Below are 20760 nucleotides of genomic sequence, written 5' to 3'. Positions count from 1 at the left end.
ATGCAGAGATTGTCATGTCTGAGGCATTGCTGGGAAATCTGCTTTCTTGGAGTTACTGTTTGCTGCCCTCCTCCCTTACGATAAAGCTAGGAACTGACTAAAACCACTTCTTCCTGAGGATGAATCACTGTCTTATTTAGCAGGAGTGAGATGGATGCAACTAAACAGGTACACAGGGCTCATTTAGTCCAGCTCCACATACAGAAAAAATGTGTGCAAGGGCATATGCAAGAGACCCCATTTCTCCATAAGTACACATTACCTGAGAGACCCTGCTTCTCCATAAACACCTCAATGTTCTGTTTGTCAGCTCAGTGTTTACAAGGAGACTACACTGCCTATTTGTAGATCACTTCATTTAAACAAAGACGTGAATCAAAGCCTGAGGAATACTTAACAAAAGGCCCTTAAGCTATTCAAACCAGGTGAGATTCTCAGAGTAAAGAGCTCCAGTTCCACAACACCATGGAATGGAAGCGCCCAGCACTGCTGCTTCACTACACTGACCTTCTACCCACTGTTGTTTTGCACAAGAACTTCTGTGCAGTAAAATACTTGAGAACTACTGAGGTATCAACAGATTCCTATAAAACCAGGAATAAAGTAACTACACACACAAGTCTGCCTGCTCTGTTGTTGATCAGAGAATAGTTTAAGCTTATGTAGTTTATATAGCTTAAGTTTATATAGTTTAACCTTAATAAAACTTAATTGCATAATTTGTCAAAAGATTGTGTACAGCTTTTGAGGCAGCATTGGGCGATCTGGGCTTATTTCCATACCTGGAAATACAGTAGTGTCTACAGCTTGGTTTATGCAACATACAATAAACACTATGAAATCAAATACATCTCCATTATGAGCAATTGTGTTTATTCTAAATTCAGCTCCAGCTTGAGGTTTGGCAGTGCCTGCTGAAGGACGTGAGCAGTAGTTTCTTTCTGTCTTATTCCAGGAAGGTCACTCAGATACAAATATTCAAGGTTCCTATAAATATTTAAAAACAAAAGTCAGTGACTACTATTTAACTGTTGACACAGAAATTAGACAAAGGATTATTCTACCAGAGCTGGTTTGAGTATCTTAAAAGTTGTTTTATTTTCTGAAGTGGGGGGTTTTCAGCTCACCATGAGTTCCGTCCTTCTACACAGCTTAAAAAGAGATCCTGGACTCCCTGCATCATGGAGCTTGCTTTATATTGAACAATACTTGATCATTTCAATAGCAATTTAGTTTAGAAAACACAAGCCATGATAGGTTGGACCAGAAGATCCTTGAGGTCCCTTTAACCTGATATTCTAAGATTCTAGAAAAAGTTATTTTCATGTAAATAATAACTAGAGTAATATAAAAAGTCCTTATTAAAACCTTTCTGTAGGATGAAATCCATCACCCATTTGTTGATGTTTGCAGCTTGATGTGACACTAAACAGTTCTGAATCACTTTAAGGCCACATTTCAATACAGCACCCATGGATGTTGTGCACAGGTACACAGCACCCAACTGCTTCCCCAAGCCTAAGCACTCAGGTCCACCCCGACACCTTGAGGCTGCAGTGAGCATGAGATAACTCAGTGACAGAAGCCATGCAAGGTGTAGAAGGATAATAGAAGTGACACGACACCATCAAAGCCTGCCCTGAACAGCAGCTGCAGCAGTGTGATCAGCCCAGAAACCAGAGTGATCATCAAATAAAACCAGGCAAAATCAGCCCATAAACATGAAGAGTCCAGCCCTTGTAGTCAACCCAATCCCAAAGCCATGGGGTGTAACAGCCAGGGAAGCAAGGTGCTATAGAAGAGCTCAGCAGCTCACGTACATCAGCTTGTGAAGCGCAATGATGCCTTGATCTGTGACATTCCCACAGGAAATTATCTTCAGCTGGAGGAGGCTCTTCTGCAGATTCTTTGTCTCGCTGAGCCTATGCAGACACTCATCCTGTATGTAAATACACTTCTGCAGTTTGATTTCTGTAACATGTTTGAGACCATCTGGGAAGACAAAAATGAGTATTGGCTTCAGAATACCAGGAACAACCTGTACTGGCTGGTAAGTTCTGAGTTCAGCAACTGCCTCCAAACCCTCACAGCGACATGCTCCCTTATACAGGTGGCTATAAGGCAACATGAATCTCCAAAGTCCCTTTGCAGTACTTCGAATACATGAAAACGCCAGGGTTTGTATCCTTTGGGTAAGAGTCTAAGAGCTTTGGAATGGGCACGTAACAAAAAAAAACCTCTACAAGTCTGGGTGGAGAATAAGGACTCTGACTTAGGAACGTACTATTGCAGGAAATTCAAGGTCCCCTGCCAGTGAAAAAATAAAATGGTCTGTTCCACATTTTGGTTTTTGTTACTTAAAGGAGACCTGAAACACTTCTTCAATCTCTTATTTTATGAGAAACTGAGAGCTTTTTTTTTTTTCATCTTTGAAGACATCATAAATGCCTGGAGAACAAGTAATGAGACTTCACAGGCACCAAGAACATCACTTGGTTTAGAAGAAAAGAAGTATTTAACATAGGGCGTATTGCTACCAGCTACTTAACTATGAACTCAATGAAAAAGCAAAACTTTGTTGCACTGCTTCAGTGTTACTGTTGCTTCAGGTAAGGGTTGATGAAGTTCCCACTCTCTTTCTGCTTCACACCATACGCCCACCAAATCTTAGGAATGGCTCAGTATTTGTAGAGAGGGGGGCAAGGAAAATATTTCTATGTATCTTGCCAGGGAAGGAGAAAATGACACAGTTATTTGTATTTTCATGCAACTGAAAGAACTGTTCAGTATAATATTTGCACAGCTGTGTCTACATTACCTAAATAGTCAAATCCTCTGTACATGATGCAAGATTCAGTGGCATCAATTGCTTCTATTTTGTATTTCCCCAAGGGCCCTGTTGGGAGACCACTGTAGTCCTGCTGCCATTTCTGATAGCCTTGATAGCGCACCAGCGCACCACATCGCAACAGCCACTCTGAGGCTGCCCTGTCAGGGCCAACAGCTTGGATACGTTCGTAGTCCACCCTGCAAGACAGAAAGAGCATTCACATAGCTTCTGTAATGTGGCAGACTTATTGCCTCGATGTTAATAATGACTGCACAACAAATATTTGGCTAGGTGTATAAGATGTCAGAGAAGTAATAATATGATCTACTGGAATTGGTTTATGTATAATTATTTGAATTGTTCTTTATCAGCCAGGCAAGAATTTATTTTTTGATTTAAATGGCAGAGGCTTGTGGTAAAAAGAGAAAGAATGCAAATGCAACCCTTACAGCTGATTGTTTCCTTCCATGTCTGTAAGGAGAGATGAAAAATCACCTTTCTATGCAAAGTAAGGCTTTGCAACAATTGCAAATATGTCTCCCAAACACTGATTACATAAAAACCTCTCATTGCCTGTCATGCTCCTGTTGTTCCAGAAGCCTTTTCCTCAACAATTACAGTATTTCAGAAAGATACACTTCAGCAGTTAGTTAAAATCCTTAGGTCCATTCAAGACAAAGATATCTTTCTTAGTCTGGTAAGGAATGCTGAAGACAGAAGCAGAGACCTGGAAGAGATTCCTGTCCGTTTGGGTTTCGCACCCTGTTACAGCAATCACCTGCATCACACAACCCTTTCCACAAAGCTAGAAAACATACGGCAAAACTATTAGCTACTGGCAAAAGTATGCACAGAAAAAGAGTTTTGCAGATAAAGAGTTTCATAGAGAAAGGCTTTATCTTCCTAAAACTAACTGTGAAACCTTGGTGTGGCTGAGTCACATTGTAAATGGTAGGTTGGTTAGATGCTTTTCTGAGTAAATAAAGGATGCATGGTCACGTTACGGGTTTAAATGCATCTGGGGGTCAAAGGAAGGCTGGCATTTAGGGCGAAAATCCACATTGCCAGCTTGCCTACCACCACTGGGAGGGGAGCAAATCACACACCTTCCCCTGGAAGGCCGCAGCTCTGTAACTGGAACAGGTAAGAAATGCCCCCTGCCAAGCATCAGCACGCAGTGTGGGGGAAGAAAAGCACTGGTACCACAAAATGCCCTTTCCAGTCCTGGGACTTCAAAACCGCACAGGGGATAGATGGGACCTGCTAATGGCCTTGTACGCACCGAGTTACCCTTACTTGTTGAACACGGCATTCAGCCATCCCCAGAAGCCTCTGCAGGGGCCCGCTGGGGGCAGCTTGCCGAGGCTGTGCGCCGGCTGCGCAAGTTTCCCCAACAGCACCATGTTCTTGAAGAAAGGAGAGGACAAAGGGAAACGTTACCCGCAGAGCCAGCCCCAGCGGGACGGGCAGCCCGCACCCGGCTTCTCCTCAAGGCCTAAACCGGTCTGTCAGCCCCGGGGACCGTGCTTGAAGGGAGGCTCCAGCACCGCCTCAGGGCTCACCCCGCCCCGCTACCGCACTCCCGGGATCCCCTCCCGCCGGGCTGCCCTCAGGGGACAAGCAGGCAAACCGTACACGGAACCCGGCCCGACCTGCCACCAGAGGCCTCTCACCGCCGCCGCGGAGGAGGAGCCCGTCCCGCTGTGTATCACCGCCCCCAAGATGGCGGCGGCTGCGCTGCTGCGGAAGCGGGCGGGCAGCAGCGGGGCCGCGGCGCTGTGGCGAGCCCAGCGCCGCCAGCGCAGGTGAGGCCGCGGGGCGGACGTGGGAGGCGGCCCTGTCCGAGCTTCCCCTGGCTGTGGCCCCTCAGCTCTTCCCTCACGGCGGGAGGGCTGCCATCGCGGTGCTGGGGCCGGGCGGTCGCTTCCCCCTCAGAGTCGGGGCTGGAGGCGGGCTGCCCCTCGGGCGGGCGGGCGGGCAGGCGCGCGCGTCCCCGCGGGCACCCTTCGGGTGAGCTCACTGCCTGTTTGTGTCTGTCTGTATCTGTGTCTGTCTGTCTGTATCTGTGTCTGTGTCTGTGTGTGTGCAGCACCTTCGACGTGGTGGTGGTGGGCGCGGGAATCGTGGGGCTGGCCTCGGCCCGGGAGCTCGTCAGGCGGCATCCCTCGCTCGCCTTCGCCGTGCTGGAGAAGGAGCAGGAGCTGGGTATGGTGCCGTGTCCTCCTCACCCGGGTGTGCTCGGGTTCACCGGGTGTCAGTCTGTCAGAAGTACTTTTCCGAAGGGCACCCTCGCCAAAAACGCAGTACTTTGTGATCGTGCCTGTAAAGGGAACGCTAGAATCACAGAGTGGTTGGGGTTGGAAGGACCTTAAAGCTCATCCAGTTCCAACTGCCTGCTACGGATTGCCCCACTGCTGTTTTGGGCAGTCTGTGCCTGTCTGTTAACTGTCAGTACTGTAAACCACAGTCATATGCCCTGTGATTCTGGATATCCCTGTATATGCTGTGCAAAGTGCTGTTACTTGCACGGGAGGCAATTTATCAGAGGCAAAGAACTAACAGATAATCTGGGAAGGTGGTCACTAGTTATTGGCCCAGAATTAACTACAGTGAAATGGCACAGATAGCAGTCTTGCCTGCTTACACAGGTGTCGTGGTTTAAACCCAGTCAGGTAATTCGTTCGCTCACTTCCCCCCCTTTCTTGCCCTCCCCCTGCTCTCGGAGGGACGGAGAGGAGAATCAAAAGAATGCAACTCCCACGGGTTGAGATAAGAACAGTTTAGTAACTAAGGTATAACACAAATCACTGCTGCTACCACCAATGATAATAATGATAAAGGAAATAACAAGGGAACAGAATACAACACCTCACCACCCGCTGACCGATAACTCGCCCCCCAAGCCCGACCAAGCTCCGACCGATACCTCCTCCAACCCTGCAGTCTCCCAGCCCTTCCGGCTAACTCCCAGTTACATCCTGGGCATGACGTGCTGTGGTATGGAATAGCTCTTTGGTCAGTTTGGGTCAGGTGTCCTGTCTCTGCTTCCTCCCAGCTTCCCCTCCTCCCTGGCAGAGCATGAGGCTCACAAAGTCCTTGGCCAAACCAAAACATCTCTATCAGCTCTGTTCCCGAGCCGAAAGTCAAAACACTGCACTGCACCAGCTACCAAGGAGGAGAAACATGACTGCTACTGCTGAACCCAGGACAACAGGAAATCTTGAGGCACTCTTCACTGGGTCATCCATCCTGGCTTTGAAATAAGAAAGAATAAGCCCTGTTGCTTCATTGAAAGCTTTTCTGGCTCACTCAACTACAAGCACAGTTTCACCATAAGCAGTCTTTTCACAGCAAGTGCTTATGCAGCTGGGCAGCCACTCAGGGTAGACAGGAGCAACCCCAAGGGATCATGTCAGTGGCTAATGCAAAATAATACCAGTGAGCCTGAGGTCTTGCTTTAAATAGCTCTATCAGCCAGGCTGCATACTGGTCTTGAGGTGTTACATGTGTGATATGAAGTGGCTTTTTATAATAAGATGGGATGTACATTAGGTCCATAACAGTTGTGTGAGTGCAAAGCAGGAATGAGTCAATACTTTGGGAGTCAATATGTTAAGAGGGAGAACCTGCCCAAATTACTTAAATAAAAATGTTTGTGATACTTTTCACCTCTGTTTTACTTAGTTACAAAGAGCAAATAGCGACTTAATCCAGTTCACAAATACTTGAAAAGCCTACCAAGCCTGCCAGCACATACCAAGAAATTGTGGATTGCACGGATGTTATGTTAGATGAGGCCTTTAAGGATGCATTTCATTTTAAAAATTGAATTTCTTAAAATTAATTTGAGCATGTACAAAATTTTGGTTGATTGGCCTGCAAGTGTAGCTCTTGGAGGAAAATCTTGTGATTAGCTTTTATTCTGCCTGTTGATTCAACACACTTCAAGCTGTGATGGTTTATTATTAACTAGGTCTTGCTGTGTCAGTGTTTTTCTAGCCTTTTGAGACCGTGGGAGGAATTGGGTTTGCTGTGCAGTTACCTTATATGAGCATCTATTTTAACACTGATTTAGGGAAGGACCTTACTCTTCTGACAGCTGAGGTAATTAAAGTGTGAATTAATAATGGACACATGCATTTTAATAACATACTTTTCTTACTATTCAGCTCATCACCAGAGTGGACATAACAGTGGCGTGATTCACAGTGGAATTTACTACACACCTGGATCTCTGAAAGCTAAGCTGTGTGTAGAGGGAGCAGCCCTCTGCTACGAGTACTGTGACCAGAAGGGAATACCATATAAACAGTGTGGGAAGGTATAGGAACTGCTGTGCAATCTTATTGTACATTTGGAAACTGAGACTGTATAATGTAATGTTACAATATATAGCAGAGGCCTGGTTGTGGTCTTTCTCCCAAGAGATTACTTTCTGCAACACTAGTTTCAGAATGAAAGTGCCTTTTTCTTTTCTTCTTTCCAGCAATTCAAATTGGTTTCTTTTCTGGACCTAAATAGTAATTCCCCTTATCTGTCGGCTGAGCTGAAATATCCCAGGTAATGGTGGAAGCCAGGCCCCATGGAAGAGCACCTGTGTAGCTGCAAGGAGCACAAAGTCTCTCACTATGTGCATACCTTATATCCTGGCATATCAGACTCTGGAAAGACTTGAAAACAGCTCCAGTTGTGACCCAGCTACATGCATTTATGCCATGTTACATCCACCTAACACAACCTGAAATGCTGGGGACAGAAAAGTGGCTGTACCTATTCGCTTGGGGTCTACCCAAACCTGTATCCAATTTCTGGAAGTTTCTGGAGAGACTAAGGAAGGAATAAGAACAGGGCAAGCAAATTATTAATTCTTCCAGGTTTCAATTATTTTCAGCTCAGATAATTTTCTGAGCCTGATGTATTTTGTCTGTCGTGACTCTCAATGGTTTTCTTTTCCAAGTGTTTTTCAATTAAAAGCTTTTGCATCAGAGCATACTTTGATGAGCAGTTCCACAGATCAGCAACCTACTGCATCATTTTGCTCCTGGCTCCTACGAGGAAAAAATCCGATAGCCCCTACCCCTTGTGTTAGAAAAGCTCGTGAAAAGTTGATCTGTGCTCACAATCTCTAAGTTGCACATAATTTCATATCCCCTTCTCCTTTCCAGATGGTGAGGTTATGCTGCTTAGTCATTCCTCTTAGAGAAGCTTATCATGACTCTCCTTATCCTGGCTTTGTTCTCTGACCCATTCATGGTTTAATGCATCTTTGACACAAGATAAGGATCACGATTGTGCGCAGCATTCAAGATGTTTTCAGATTGTGGGTTTTTGCAGAGAAATAGTATTATCTGTATTATCCTGTATCCTTACCCTCATCGTTCCTGACATTTAATTTAGGGCTTTTCAGATGTCACTAGGCATTGAGCTGATGTTTCCACAGGACTGTCTAACCTTACCCCAAAATCTTGGTCCTGAGTAATAACTTTGAATTTGAATTCAGCATTTTATACCTGAGGCTAAGACTACTTTTTCTATGATCACCATTTCACATTTATATGTGTTGAATTTCATCTGCCATTTTCAGTTGCTCATTCACCTTGAAAGGTCTTCTGCAGTTCTTTACAGTCAGCTCTTGTCAGAACCATCTTGAGTCACTTTAAACCATCACTTGACTCTCACCTCCCTGGCTGCCCCTTTTGAGGTTGCCCATAAACATCTTGGACCTCCTAAGCCTTTCTCTTTTATAAGTACAAGATAGACCTTACCTGATGAGATGAGCGTCACTTCAAGTCCCCCTAGCTCAGAACGTACGGGGAGCTGTGTGCAGATTTCACCAGCTGTGAGGTGCAGAGCAGAAATCCCTGGATGTGGCAGTGTTGATGGCCCCGCATCAGTGCGGGTGGTGTTTGTCCCGGCCGGGCTGTGCTCCCTCCGCTGCAGCTCTGGTCACAAGATGGCACTGTGGATTTGTACAGCAATACTCTTGACGTGTCAAGCCTGCACCCATCTCGAAGCTGAAGGCGGCAGACTTGCTCTGTGGGTGTAAATTCGAGCTTGGATAAGGTTAGCCGATCCAGCAGCTTTGTTGGTCCTTTGCTGACAATAAATTTGTTACTTCCTCATCGCCTTTCCTGGAAGTGTTTATTCCAGGAAAGATGATGGTGAGGCTTTACAGCAAGTTCTACATAAAGCAGCCCCAGGTTTGGAGAACTTAGTGGAGTCTCAACACATAAGTGTTTGTGTCGTTAGACTTGAGCTAGGCCTGGAAGTAGCAAGGTCTGTGCAAGCCTGGCACAGATAATTCATAGCCTGGATAAATCTCCTGTGGTAGTTGTGAGCTAACTACATGGTTAAATGAAGTACAATTCAGTTCAGACACCATGTCAGAACACATCCTTACTCTGTTATTGAGACTGTTTGAGATTTGTACAACTTGTGTTAGTTCAGTTTTATTTCTGAAAGCATCCAGTGTCTCTTTAAAATAATATTCTTTCACATTGAGATTTGTAGTCTTGTGGTACTTTTAGCAAATATTATCCATTGATAGTAGCTTAAACTACAGTTTAACATTTGTTTTTCACTTTTCTTAATGCTTTCTCAGTAATAACTGGTATTTATAGAATCTTGTGCAACTAATGGCACAAATCACATTTCCCCCTTCTTGAATTATAATTCACTGTTCACTTACTCACTATTGTTTGCTTGTTAGCTTGGGCTTGATGCCAGACCTGAACTGGCTGTGTGTGTTTTGCTCACTGCTGTGACTTGTTATCTTTTCTGAAGCTAATTGTAGCTGTTGAACAAGATGAAATTCCAAGACTCAAAGCTCTATACAAAAGAGGGCTGCAGAACAATGTCCCAGGTCTGAAACTGATTGGAACAAAAGAAATACAAGCAAAAGAACCCTTCTGCAGGGTAAGGGATTTGCATATTTTGAATTAGCATGTAAGATCTCAGTTTCTCAGGTAACGTTTTTTAACTTAACATAAATATGTTTCTGGTCTTAAGGTAATCCGCATGGGGGACGTGTTTAAAAGAGCCTGAAAACCCAGAATAAATATAATTGTCAACAAAAACAAATGTATCCATTTATTTCTGGAACTTTTTAGCTCAGGCCAATCCTTCACATGCATTTGTCATTACATACACGTCAGACCAAGTCTAACATAACGTAAGGTGATGCTGTGGAATCATTGGTGACAGTTTCACCCCAGGTTTCTCCTGCTCACCTCTTCTCATTCTGTTACTTGTCAGTTCATAATTCATTAGTTCTCCATATGATGAAAGCATAAAGAGTTGACGCTGCTTTAATTGCACATAAGGCACTGGCTGGATCCTAAGAGCCAGCATTCAGAAACTGGAGAGCAAGCAATCCATTTCACTTGCAGCCTACAAAAAGAATCAGGCTTATCCGAATCAAAGCAGGAGATTCTAGAGTCCCTTAGTCATTCTGCAGGGCTGAATTTATAGGTAAATGGACAGAGCCTACAAGTTGCTCAAACTTCATTCTGTTCTCAGCTTTACACAGAGATGTTCTCCCTGATGTATGTGCTCAGAAACAAAACCAATCAATCAACCAAAAAGCTCAACCCAAACCAAACAGTTCTCCTACCAATGATGATTTTTTAACTATTACTAGTATTTTTGTTTGTTTGTTTTAATTTTATCTGTAATTGTTCCCCTTCAGTGTTCAAGGCCAGGTTGGACGGGGCTTTGAGCAACCTGATCCAGTGGAAGGTATGGGAGGGGTGTTGGAACTGGTCCTTTCCAACCCAAATCAGTCTGTGATTCTCCTTGCAGGTGCTTGCTTGTATGTTTTTGTGGTTGATAGGCAGATTTGCCTTTGCCCAGGTTAGAGCTGCTCTATCTGAGATTATGCTGAGATGATTCTGCTCCTTCCCATTAAAATTATTTACCATACAGTAAAGCTTGATAATATAACTTCCACATATAAGTGCAGATTGGGATCAAGCTGATTTCAATCCAGTTGCTTCCTGGATTGAAATGGTGGTCCTTGTGTAGCACTTCTCAGCCTGTTTATTTTCACAGCAGGAGAAATGTGGGTAGTTTATGGAGTACAGATTTGTTGTTGTTTAGTGTATCTTTGGTTGAAAGGAAAACCTGGATATAAATTCCCTGTGCTGTTTCATCTGGCAGCTTGCTATTGGTGTCGCTGCATGACTCTGCTTGTGAATGGTTGTGGGTACAGACAGAAATTTTCTAGAGAGGAATCTTTATTTTTTTTTTTCTTGTAAACATTTTATATCCGCTCCTTAAAACTTTCTTTGCTTGTTCAAGATCCAGCTGAGCATTTCTTCTGCAAATGAGTAGATTCAGATGGGTCTTTCTTAATTTACCTTGGTTTCCTGAACTGAGTCCTTTCCTTGTAAGCAAATGGCACTTGGTGTTATCATAGAATCACAGAATGATAGAATGGTTTTGGTTGGAAGGGACCTTAAAAACCACCCAGTTCAACTCCCTCTGCCATGGGAAGGGACACCTTCCATTAGACCAGGTTGCTCAAAGCCCCTGGTCTAAGGGGGCTTTGAACACTGCCAGGAGTGGGGCAGCCACAGCTTCTCTGGGCAACCTGTGCCAGTGCCTCACCACCCTCACAGTGAAGAACTTCTTCCTTATATCTAATCTAAATCTCCCCTCTTTCAGTTTAAAGCCATTTCCCGTTGTTCTGTCCCTGTAGGACCTTGTAAAAATCCCTCTCCAGATTTCTTGTCAGCCCCTTTGAAGCTGCTCTAAGGTCTCCCCAGAGCCTTCTCTTCTCCAGGCTGAACAACCCCAGCTCTCAGCCTGTCTGTCAAGTGGAAAGAAAGATTTTATAGAATCACAGAATCATAGAATAGTTAGGATTGGAAAGAACCTTAAGATCATCTAGTTCCACCCCCCTTCCCATGGGCAGGGACACCTCACACTAAAGCATGTCACCAAAGGCTCTGTCCAACCTGGCCTTGAACACCGCCAGGGATGGAGCATTCACAACTTCCCTGGGCAACCCTTCCCAGTGCCTCACCACTCTTCTCTAACAGTAAGGAATTTCTTCCTTATATCCAATCTAAACTTCCCCTGTTTAAGTTTGAGCCTGTCACCCCTTGTCCTGTCACTACAGTCCCTAATGAAGTGTCCCTCTCCAGCATCCCTATAGGCCTCCTTCAGATACTGGAAGGTTGCTATGAGGTCTCCACGCAGCCTTCTCTTCTCCAGGCTGAACAGCCCCAACTTTCTCAGCCTATCTTCATATAGGAGGTGCTCCAGTCCCCTGATCATCCCTGTGGCTCTCCTCTGGACTTGTTCCAACAGTTTCATGTCCTTTATATGTTGGGACACCAGAACTGCACACGATACTCCAAGTGAGGTCTCACAAGACCAGAGTAGAGGGGCCAACCATTCTGGTTGTCTTGGGCATGTGAATGGCCCCTGCCATTGTAGTATCCGAGTGGCTGTCAATCTTTTAATGTAGTTACATTTGCAGCATCTCTCAGAGATAAAGCAGTGCTACTATCCTTATAGTCAGAACTAGGAAAATATTGTGATGACATCTACCATGATAAAAATCATGTGAGAAACTGAACCTCTTCTGAATAAAGGTAGTAAAACGTCTAAGAAACATTAAGAATTATAGCTACACACTGGGCTTGACCCTTGCTTTCTGCTAAGACAAGTGTAGACTGTTGTCTAAATAAGAAGGGACTTTTCTCTCTGATGTGCAGTGCAGTGTTGCACCCTGGCTAGATTGTATGTTTTAGCCTTGCAAGAGGCATTGTTAACAGCCATGCACCAGGTAGAGCTCCCAAGTGACCGTTTGAAGGTGGAATAGCATAGCGCATAGTGAAAAATAGTAAGTAGCTATTAGCTGAAGCCAAGGCTGGGTAACCTGTTTTATCATTAAGTGCTTTGTTGAGGAAACTGCATTATGCTGTAGTCACATGATCACTTAGTCCACCATACGTAGTTTTTGCCATACTAGTTGTCAGCAAACACTAACACTGGAGCTGGCATGTGGAGAGGCTAGGAACAAGCAGACAGGGATGGGGAGGCAGCAGGACTCCCTTCTCCATTGCAGTGTGCATAATTCCAGATAAAATAGTCTCTGTATTGAAGATCAAAGTCCACATACAGCCTTCACTGTTCTTATGTATCTTAATACTGTTTTAGGGTCTGATGGCCCTTGATTCTCCATATACTGGCATTGTCAATTATAAACAAGTGGCACAGTCCTATGCAGCAGACTTCCGGGAAGCAGGTGGGACGATCTTCACTGATTTTGAAGTTACAAATATGGAGATGGCTAAAGAAAGTTCTTCAGAAAGTGCAGATGGTAAGGCAGGTTCTTTTCCTCCATGTACTACAATTCTGCTGAAGATTTTGTTAAAACACATTTGTTTTAACTGAAATGACATTTCTGAACCTTTCTGTCTTGTGGGGATGAGACAAAATTAAAACTACGTTAGTGAGTTTATTGAGGAAGTTCACTGTTTTGTTTTTTCTTCAGGCAGGTCACCCTTCAGCTGAAACATTTAAAGCTGGTGGAACAATATGATAGTAAAAGTGAGGAAGGAGGTTGTTATCTCCTATTAAAATCAGATTTAGCTGAATATTGCATTTATGTTCTTGTAATAGTGCTTTTTCTTTATCCTGGAAGGCAGGTTGGATCTGTGCTAGTACACGTATGGAAGAATAAAAAACCCGTGTTAATTCATACAGTTATGTCCAACAGTGGTTGCTCATTAGCTTGTAGATATTCCAGTGGAAGAAACCTTTATCGTGACAAGCTGCTTGTTCTGTCAATTTTCTGTTATGTGTTCGATTAATTCCTTCTCTTGTCTAATTCTGTGACAGGACTGAAATACCCAGTCATTGTTCGGAACTCAAAGGTAAGAACAAAGCTGAAGATTTAATTGCTTTATTGGAAGCTGTTTCTCCTTTTCTTAAGAATTTTTGCTGAGTCCTGGTGGATTATTCAGCTCTCTGGAAAAAGTTAAAAGATGCTGTTCAGTAACATGATCACTGTCATCTAGGACTGCTTCTATAAAACAACTGCAGTCAATTCTTAATTGATTTAGTTCCTGGGGGTCCAACATAAGAAGTGTGTGGACATGTTGGAGCAAGTCCAGAGGGGGACATGAAGATGCTCAGGGGAATGGAGCACCTAATCTAAATCTCCCCTCTTTCAGTTTAAAGCCATTCCCCCTTGTCCTATCTCTACATGTCCTTGTAAAAAGTCTCCAGATTTCTTGTCGGCTCCTTTAGGTACTGGAAGCTGCCCTAAGGTCTCCCTAGAGCCTTTTCTTCTCCAGGCTGAATAACCCCAGCTCTCTCAGCCTGTCTCCATAGCAGAGGTGCAACAGTCCTCAGAGCATCTTTGTGGCCTCCTCTGGACTCGCTCCAACAAGTCCACATTCTTGTTTTGGGGCCCCAGAGCTGGACGTAGTACTGCAGGTGGAATCTCACAAGAGTGGAGCACAGGGGGAGAATATTACAAATGAAACAAGTATTTCTCCCTCCTTCTGAAAATGTTTGGTTTTCTTTCTGGCCTTGACTTATTTTCTTCCAAAACTTGTAGGTGATGGGTGTTTTTTTTAGTAGGTACGTTGAATTGTTGTGTGTTTTATGTTTTGTTTTGTTTTTCCCCAGGGTGAGGAAATCTACTGTCGCCACATTGTGACCTGTGCAGGACTTTACTCAGACCGCCTGTCTGAGATCAGTGGCTGCAGCCCTGAACCTCGTATTGTACCCTTCCGTGGAGATTATTTGGTGCTAAAGCCAGAAAAGTCTTACATGGTTAAAGGAAATATCTATCCAGTATGTATTCTCTTGTTTAGCTTTCCTGGTGTACTCTAAGAAATGCTAAAACTACAGAAATAAGGGCAGTATTTCATGGTTATTTCTGTTGGACTGCAGTGATGTGGGTGTACATTCAGTTGCCTTCTGACACTACAGCTTGTTTTTGTTGATTCTTGAGGAACAGGTAGAAGTACCATGAGGGAAACTATTGACAGTCTTTTTTTGTTGTTGTTTGGTTTTTTGTTGTGTTGGGGGTTTGTTGTTGTTGTCTGGTTTGGTTTTTTAGTAGCAAAAGAATGAAACATATAGCATGATAGCCCCATGCCCACAAAAGCCTGGCGTTTTTCTGTTAAAATAAATCTGTAGACAGGATTCAGAAGTCAGTGAGGTACAACAGTAAATAACTAATTACTTAGACGTAGGGTTTAATCTTGTGTGCTAATACCCAAAGCTCAGATTTAGATATGTGCCTCTAAACATCATTTTTGAAGTAGCTTTACTTTGTATGACAAAAAATGGACACAGAAGGAAAAGGACAAGCTTTCTACCATTTAATATAGATAAATAGTGTGGTGAAGGGCATCAATCCCAGATAGAAAATGAAATTGCCACCAAGAAGAGGGAATTTCTAGGGCAGCATTTTAGTTAACTCATGCAGTACATTAAAGTAATGCCTTTCAAATATGAACTTACATTTCCCTGCTAAAGACTGGAGCAGGTCACCCTAGAAAAATTGTAGAACCCTGGGCATTGGGAGTTTGTCTGACTTCATCTTACCTGGGAGTGATTGAAGACCCTGTCTTGAGATGCGAGAGAAGAACGGGCTGGGATTTGAGGGTACCTTCCAGCCTTTTTCCGTGGCTGTGTGAGGATAGCTTGTACCACTTGATTATTTTGAGGGGGGGGGTGTCTGGTTTTTTTTTCTTTTGTAATGGCCAAATAATGTTAACAAGATTAGAAAATTGCATGATTCTTAGTAATATGTTACTGAAAATGTAATGTAGCTCGTGGAATGGTTGCAATGGGCTGCAAAAGTATTAAAAGCATATTTTTACAGAAAAATCAGTCACTGAATACAGAAAAGGAATATATCTTAAATCACTTTTCAATCATAACAGTATTGTTTTTTGAGAAATACCCAATACTTGCTTATGTTCAGACTACAACACACTCACCTCTGTAGTCACCTCTTGTAAAAAGCTAAAGTTCAGTGCAAGAGGAGGTGTGCTTATTTCATACCTGTATCTGCATAGTGACAGCTTACTTCTGTTTCAGCTTCTGTACACAAGTATACTGTATTCTGTTTGCAAACAAGCGCAAAACTCCATTATTAGCATTCATCAGGCTTGCTAATGGCATGTTGTTTTGAGCCATACAGAATGATGATGATGTTTTCCTAATATTCTATAACCTATTTTATTGCAGTATAATTACTTTGAGTGAATAGCATTAGTGTGTTATTGGTTTTGTTGTGGCTTGACTTATATCCTGAGAAATCATGTGTACTTTTTTTTCCTCTTGTTTGTTTTGCAGTCTCACTTGGCCCTGCTCAGTTCTTCATTGGTTTAAATTAGTTATGTGCTATAACTGCACAATTACCGAGCAGAAAAACCTGCATAGAAGCCAGCTGTCTGATTCTATGACTCGAATTTTCTTGTAGTGATTGGAAATAAAATGGCAAATTTACTTCTTTTTTTTCACTTTTTCATTTGAGAATAGTTATTTCCATTTATTCGGATGACAAGCCCTTTACTGTGTTTTGGTTTGTTTTATTCACTCTCTCACACATTAAACTGTAAATGTCTCTACTTTCCTCGTCACAAATGTTTTCTGTGTTTCCTGGATGAGTTTGTTGACCTTAAGTGGCTGCATGGCTGTTCCTCTTACCTTGTTTTTAACAGCTGTAATAACTGTTGTATCTTGCTTTAGGTTCCCAATCCTCGGTTCCCTTTTCTGGGATTTCACTTCACACCAAGAATGGATGGCAGTGTGTGGCTTGGTCCTAATGCAGTATTAGCCTTTAAGAGAGAGGGCTACAAATTGCTTGACTTCAACACTGGAGACTTTTTAGATGCTGTATCGTACAGGTACTATCTTGTCTTTTTGTCTGCTGAACACAGTTATTTTCATGTCATTAGATGTCGGCTTGCGACTCCACGGAAGCTAATTCTTGTCAAAAAATCTGCTTTTAACAAGCTTTTTGTGTTTTTAAAGACAGATGTGCTGATGAGGGCAGACTTCTTCAAGACACTTGACTTGATGTGAGCTAATATTTTAATTTTCGTAAATTACCAAGACATGTCTCAGCTGGTCTGAGAATGTGCCTGCTCATCGTAAGGGACTGGTCCGCCATGTTGCTGCTACTAGACCTCTTCTAGGATTGGTTTTTGTCCAATGCAGTGTAATATTTTAATCAGCCTTGACAGCGTGATTCAAATACTTGCAGAAGATGCTTGGAAGAGGAACATGGAGTGGTCTGAATTGCCATGTTAAACTTTATGAGACCATCAGTATACATTTAAAAAAGGTCCAAATGCCAAAGAAATAATGTTAAGGGCCATGAATGGAGGCCAGGAAGCTGTCTTAGAAAGCATGTTAGAGAAATTGGGAATCATTGCCAAAATTGCGAACATAAATGAACAGAGTATCTCTGGAAGTTGAGACAAATTTTGCTTCTCTATGAGAGGCTGAACAGACCATGACAAAGTGTTCAGTTTTTTAGAAATTAGACTTGAAAAAGTAAATACTGGGGAGATCCAAGGAGAGGCTGAAAAACAGGTCAGAGAACTGCAAAGCGCCTTTCTGGCAACCAGCTCAACTTAATGCAGTTTATTAAAGAGTTGAAAGCATAGTGATTACTGTCTGTAGAATTTTATATTGGAAGACTTGAGGAAAGCAAAGCAAGGAAACAAGATTTGCAAAGACATTGCAAGATTCATTGACCAAAAACTGAAGAGTTTAGGAGTGTGGTGATCTTGTCAGAATGACTGTGGAAAAAAAAGGCTCAGGCAGTATGTCTGCCTTCCTTCAAGCGCATGGGATTTCAGTCTCTTGCCATTTGACTGGACCAGAGAAAAATCCTGGACATAGAAAGGACTGGAGTTCACAGTTAATTTTCAGAGAAAGAATGTAAAGGCAGTACACCTCTGTAAGCAAGGTTTGTTGAAGCAGGGAAGGACAAACGTATATTTCTCAAGTAGAAAGCATGATCAGATTACTGATGTTTGGAATGGGAGCTTTAGCCATGCAGTTGGATTTGATACCGTCTTAGTGTTAGTTTGACATGGCTGCATTCATTCTGGAAGATTTGTTCTTACTGCAGTTACTTTTTCTCTCTACAGTGGGTTGTGGAAGCTCGTGCTGAGAAACGTGTCTTACGGACTGAGTGAAATGTACAGAGCGTGTTTCCTGAGTGCACAGGTGAAGCAACTGCAGAAGTTCATCCCTGAGGTCACTGTCAATGATGTACTCAGGTAAAGAAAACTTTTCTTGTAAGATACACCAGTGTTACTACACTGTTAAATCTCTTCTTTTTTAACAGCAGCAAAGGTAGCATTAGCTTTCTCCCTCCACCAAAATATGCTACCAAAGCATTGAAGCATTTCCATACTTTCCACAGGAAGGCCTTTTGTGTTTGCTTGTGTACAGGCAAGTTTGATGAATATGTGTGTAACTTTCTGCACCCTCCATAGGCTGAAATTCACAGTTGTGACATATTCACCAAAAAGCAAGACACTGTATCCTGGTGACACATTCAGTAGCCTGAATATAATCTGAGTTCACAAAGAAAGCAAAACACTGATGAAATTCAGAGAAGCCAGACTGAGTTGCTATTGGGTGAATACTGACTTAGTTTCATCATCTCAATAAAACGATATTCAGCTTCTTACTGTGTGGAGAGAGGAACCAATCCAGGGGAGTTTATAAATGCTAAGGAACTGAAGAGACTTGTGAGGAAAGATGAGGCATTTTAAATACATAGAGGTGGATCTAACTGTCCAAACATTTGCAGGGAGAAAATCCAGAATACAAAAAGCTGGAGCATGGTAAAAGGGACTTATCCAGCTCAGGCACTATACCACTGGCGTGAAATTCGTGTTTGACAAGGCTTGCTATTTCAAAACAAAGGGAAGGGTTTCCGTTTTGAAAAGACAGGGCATGTTTGTGTTTGTGGGGAGGAGAGTAACTTCACAACCAGCAAAGATACAGAAGAACCTCTGCTTGGCTACCTGCCCTCATTTTACAGTAATGACTGCAAGACATCTCCTACTCTGTGTCACAAATGTTAAACTTCCTTGTGCTCCCTCAGAAGCCTCACTGGGCTTTGACTCCATGGTCTGCCTTTCTTATTGTTTGCCTGGGCATGTTTACAAGGTCATGATTGATTTCCTGACTTCAGAAAACATTTTCTTTCTAATGGTGAGCTCCTCCTTTATTTTGCAGGGGTCCATCTGGAGTGAGAGCTCAAGCATTGGACAGTGATGGAAATTTGGTGGATGACTTTGTGTTTGATGGAGGCAGTGGAGATCTTGGAAGCAGAATTCTTCATGTCAGAAATGCCCCTTCTCCTGCTGCTACCTCCTCCCTTGCCATCGCAAAAATGATTGCAGATGAAGTGAAGCGAAGGTTTGAATTATGAATGATTGACAGGTGTAGTGGGGTTCTACGCCTCTTGTATGTGTAGCATCTTGTCTGCATTGAATGAACTCCACAGCCTTTAATGACAAAGATAAAACAGGCAAAGTGTCACTTGCAAGACCAGCACTGGTATAGCAAACGCAGTATTTGAAATGTTTGCCTTTGCCAGCCTGCAGCTTCTCAGCTTCATGAGTACAGGAGTTGTGGTGCCTGGTCAGGCCTGGTGTGGTACAGCCGTCTGCAGGAAAGAAACAAACAGCCCTGTTAGCAGTAAAGGTTTGTTCACCTGAGCAGGAACAGCCTGTGGAGGGGCTGGTGCCACACACAATGTGAGGGTCTCTTCAACTGTAGTGGGCCTTTAGGTGAAGCAGGAAGAGCCTCTGTGGTGGGGTTGCCCACACGGACTTCCCATTCCTCAGGTCTGAACACTGCCTTCTTGTTGCTCTCTGGAGAGCTGGTCGGTCCTCTGAAAAACCACAGGCATGGAGTGGTTCTCTGTGTGCTTTGACTCTGACTCCATTTAAATTGGAGTCAACAGTCCCCTAGCTTACATTAAATTAATGGAGATAGAAGGATAAGCCCTGCTTAAAGGTTCTGCTGATATAGAATTAAGGGCTTTGTCAGAGACTCAAAACAATATTCAGAGCCTTCTACATGAACATAGAGTATTACGCAGTAAAATAAGCCTAACAAGGGATTACCAAATACAAGTCAATTTAGATACTCATCAGATATGCTATCTGATCACTGTCTGTATTTTTCTTAAAAAGCTGAAATAAAAATGTATACATAAACAGTTATTTTTTATTTAACTTAAATCTGGGAAGTCAGCACTGATCAGAAACTTTGATCTTTGGGGTTGGGTTTTTTTTCCATTTGAATACAGGTAATGCAAAAGGAGCTTATCTTTGTGCAGCATGTTGAGCAATCCGGTGGAAATGGTCTTTGTAAAAGCAAATGTGAAGGGAGGGAAGCTACAGAAACCTGTCTTAATTGAGTCATGTTGCATACTGCTTCCTTTGGAGCCCAAACAGCAATGAGTCAGAAAGGCTCCCATTTTCCACATGCCTGGCAAGAGGGGAGTGTAGAAGGTGCTAGTTACTCTTCTGGGCTTTTACTGATACTTGCAGTTTTATGAAAGGTTCACCTGGAAGAGAGTCTTTGTGGAGACCGTGCTTTAAACTCAGGAGAGATGTTCAGCAAGTTTGGTACTAAGCTAACTGAGTTGGCATGTTCTGCATAATTGCTACAAAAAAGAATTATGTGGCCCCAGGGACAAAGTACTTGAGAATACTTTTAAAGCAGATGTTCACAGGATGTTGGGTAATACAGATAATTGTGGGTAGTTTGCTACCAGGCAATTTGCCATACTGTTTTTCTAAAGTTATGTTCTGTACTGCTCTGATAGGCACGAGGGAGTGTGTTAGCACAGGAGCTCAGGTGTGCTAGCTGATGTTTTTATTGTACAGAGCTGAGCCGCTTTTGAGAGAAAAAGG

The 20760-nt window shown here is 43.1% G+C and overlaps 2 protein-coding genes across 6 annotated transcripts; one reads left to right on the top strand and one right to left on the bottom strand.

Annotated features, from left to right (window-relative positions):
* Nucleotides 1-852: 852 nt before the first annotated feature.
* Nucleotides 853-5043, bottom strand: DMAC2L (distal membrane arm assembly component 2 like). Of its 3 annotated transcripts, none has more exons than XM_061462534.1 (5): nt 4923-5043; nt 4127-4236; nt 2819-3027; nt 1821-1992; nt 853-987 (listed from the first exon to the last, which is right to left on the bottom strand). In XM_061462534.1, the coding sequence occupies exons 2-5, from the start codon at nt 4231-4233 to the stop codon at nt 873-875; spliced, it is 603 nt and encodes a 200-aa protein (XP_061318518.1). In that variant the 5' UTR covers nt 4234-4236; nt 4923-5043; the 3' UTR covers nt 853-872. The 3 variants fall into 3 exon arrangements, with proteins under 3 accessions (XP_061318518.1, XP_061318519.1, XP_061318516.1); XM_061462535.1 differs by lacking the exon at nt 4923-5043 and adding an exon at nt 4466-4566; XM_061462532.1 differs by lacking the exon at nt 4923-5043 and adding an exon at nt 4483-4553.
* On the top strand, nt 4511-20047 carry L2HGDH (L-2-hydroxyglutarate dehydrogenase). 3 transcript variants are annotated; one of them, XM_061462530.1, is made up of 10 exons: nt 4511-4635; nt 4920-5035; nt 7000-7151; nt 9614-9745; nt 12998-13160; nt 13682-13716; nt 14477-14644; nt 16556-16713; nt 17968-18099; nt 19070-20047. In XM_061462530.1, the coding sequence occupies exons 1-10, from the start codon at nt 4553-4555 to the stop codon at nt 19263-19265; spliced, it is 1335 nt and encodes a 444-aa protein (XP_061318514.1). In that variant the 5' UTR covers nt 4511-4552; the 3' UTR covers nt 19266-20047. The 3 variants fall into 3 exon arrangements, with proteins under 3 accessions (XP_061318514.1, XP_061318515.1, XP_061318513.1); XM_061462531.1 differs by lacking the exon at nt 4511-4635 and having other exon boundaries at nt 4955-5081; XM_061462529.1 differs by lacking the exons at nt 4511-4635; nt 4920-5035; nt 7000-7151 and adding an exon at nt 7978-7998.
* Nucleotides 20048-20760: the final 713 nt, after the last annotated feature.

The sequence above is a fragment of the Pezoporus flaviventris genome, unplaced genomic scaffold (genome assembly GCF_033815535.1).
Source record: "Pezoporus flaviventris isolate CSIRO_AGI_PZ_B2104156 unplaced genomic scaffold, CSIRO_AGI_Pfla_v1 ptg000035l, whole genome shotgun sequence".
NCBI classification, from domain to species: domain Eukaryota; kingdom Metazoa; phylum Chordata; class Aves; order Psittaciformes; family Psittacidae; genus Pezoporus; species Pezoporus flaviventris.
Note: the sequence above shows the minus strand (reverse complement) of the source record. Positions and strands in the feature narration are given on the sequence as shown.